Source organism: Fulmarus glacialis, unplaced genomic scaffold, assembly GCF_000690835.1.
Source record: "Fulmarus glacialis isolate BGI_N327 unplaced genomic scaffold, ASM69083v1 scaffold3683, whole genome shotgun sequence".
Lineage (NCBI taxonomy): Eukaryota > Metazoa > Chordata > Aves > Procellariiformes > Procellariidae > Fulmarus > Fulmarus glacialis.
The window spans coordinates 13,823-16,084 of NW_009203418.1; the positions used below are offsets into that span (position 1 = coordinate 13,823).

The following is a 2,262-nucleotide window of genomic DNA, read 5'->3' on the forward strand; positions in this document are numbered from 1 at the left end:
CTGGCTCCTTCCCATGTCCTATCTCTACCTCCAGTCAAAGCCCAGGAATTCACAAAACCTGATTATCAGCATGCTACTCCATGTGCTGTGTAGTTTCAGCTCTGTGTCTGAATGAAAAACTCATAGATCGGTTTTAGGCTGACTTTTCATACGTCTGGGTAGCATGCTGTATGATTAGGCACCAATAATGATTTTGGTGCCAATGTAATATAAATATTTCCCTTATTTTTACATGAGGAACCAGACTTTTAAAATTACATGCCTAAAATAATCTAGAAAATCAATGTCAAAACTCAAACAATGAACCATTTCTCCAGGTACAAAGTCTTTGTATCGCAGGGCATTCAGTAATTACTAGCATTGTATAGATCTTTTATTCATAAATCTCTAAGTACGAGATAAGGCTATTCAGTTACTTTTAATGAGCAATATACTATTACAATCTTGTAAATCAGTTAGAATTTTGATGTAACCCTCCATGTTTTACTTGCATTTATAATACCAGATCTGTAGGAGAAAATAAAGGGGGAGGAAAAGGATTGCTTTAGGAATTATTTACAGCTTTATTACTTGCAAGCTTTTTACCTAAATAGAATAGCTACTTCTTGTAGCTACAACAACAGTGCTTTGAGAAGGAATAATTAGCAAAGCTAGTAATCAGCAAATGAATAGGGTTGCGTAAATACTAAGCCTACATTTTTTGCTTCTGCATTCTCTGGACTTCAGAGGAACTCCACCAGCTTATCGCAGTGGTGTTGGCCACATAACCATTGGGTACTGTTTAATTATGCTGAATGTCACTAAGAGAAGCAGTCACTATAAAATTTTGTGTCATCTTTGTGTGAGACAGGGGCTCCATGGCTCAGGATGAGAGAGAGGCAGAGATAGCCAACTCCACGAGTGATCCAGAGTCGGGCAAAGACACGGAAGATCTGACAAAAGGCCTGGAGGAACTCCGTGAGAGCCCTGAAGAGGAGAAGAGTGAGAAGGCTCTGCTGCATTCACGCCTAGAACAACAGCATCGCCTTATCTGTATACTGAAGAAAAAAGCAGATGATGCACGCAAACGCTGCAAGAGCCTGGAGCACCTCAACATGGAGCTGGAGAAACTGAGGACAGAGGATGCTGTGAAAATGAAAACCCAGACCCAACGGATTCAGCATTTGGAGGGGTGCTTCATGGATACGGCCAACAACCATGAAAAAATGATCCAGTTCAAGGATGAACACAAGAAACGGCATATGCAGCTGTGGGAGGAGAATAAGCGCCTGCAGGAGAACAAGACGCTCAGAGGGAGAAGGAAGCTGAAGTGCTCCAGCTCGCTGCCCAGGCCAGAAAGCTCTCGCAGCAGTTAGCCTCCTTAGAGGAGACGTGTGCTTACGAGAGTCGCAGAGCCCAGGAGCGAGAAAAGGAGCTGCTAGAAGCTCAGAGACAGCAAGAAAGTGCCTATGCCTGGGAAGTCGATTCACTAAAAAAACAGCTGCAACGCCTACAGGAGAAGCATCAACAAACTGTTGCACAGGTAGAGCAGGCAGAAAGTCAGCAGAGGGCTCAGGGCAGCGAGCTGCAGGCCAAGCTGGAGAGGGCAAACAAGGAGAAAGAGCGACTACTGAACCTGGCCATGGAGAGGGGCAAAGCTCTGCAAGAGAAGGAACGGGAAATTCAGCAGCTGGGGAAGAAGCTGGAGACTGCAGAAAAAGCCAGGCAGAGAGCAGGAAAGCGCCTTGTGAAAGAGGCAGCAGCAGGGGACAATGACCTGAAGGTCCAAGAGCTCCAACAACAGCTCGAAAGCAGCAAGCAGGCATACAGCGAACTCTTGCTGCAGTTTGATGCTTACAGAAAGCACAGCACAGATTTACTGACTAAAGAAAAAGCGCTGAATGTCAAACTCCGTCATTTTATTGCGTAACTGCACCTTTCTCCTCTGTTCTTGTCTCGGCAGGTGCCTCTACTGCAACACACCACTGCATTTTGTTCCTTTCCATGAGACCATCTTCTGATTTCTATGTAATGTACTTACCAGTTTAAATCCTCCTACAAGGACTGTTCCGCAGCCTTTTCTTTTGTTACACTTTTACATAAGTAAGAGCTCTACACTGTTAAACCTGAGCGGGGATTGTTGAACTAGTCAAACCTGTGACAAGAAAGATTAGGGTGGAAAATGTCAAATATGAATTTGATTTATTTGGTCCTAACCTCTGCTGTATCATAGATTTTCATTTTTTACAGTTAAAAGCACATTATTTTCCAAGGTGGACCAAA

General features: G+C 43.9%; 1 protein-coding gene across 1 annotated transcript; it reads left to right on the forward strand.

Moving 5' to 3' along the window:
* The first annotated feature begins 857 nt into the window (after nucleotides 1-857).
* Nucleotides 858-1,909, forward strand: CCDC89 (coiled-coil domain containing 89). Its single transcript, XM_009574615.1, is given in 2 exon segments — nucleotides 858-1,287; nucleotides 1,290-1,909. Coding segments are annotated over 2 exon segments (1,050 nt in total).
* The last annotated feature ends 353 nt before the right edge of the window (nucleotides 1,910-2,262 follow it).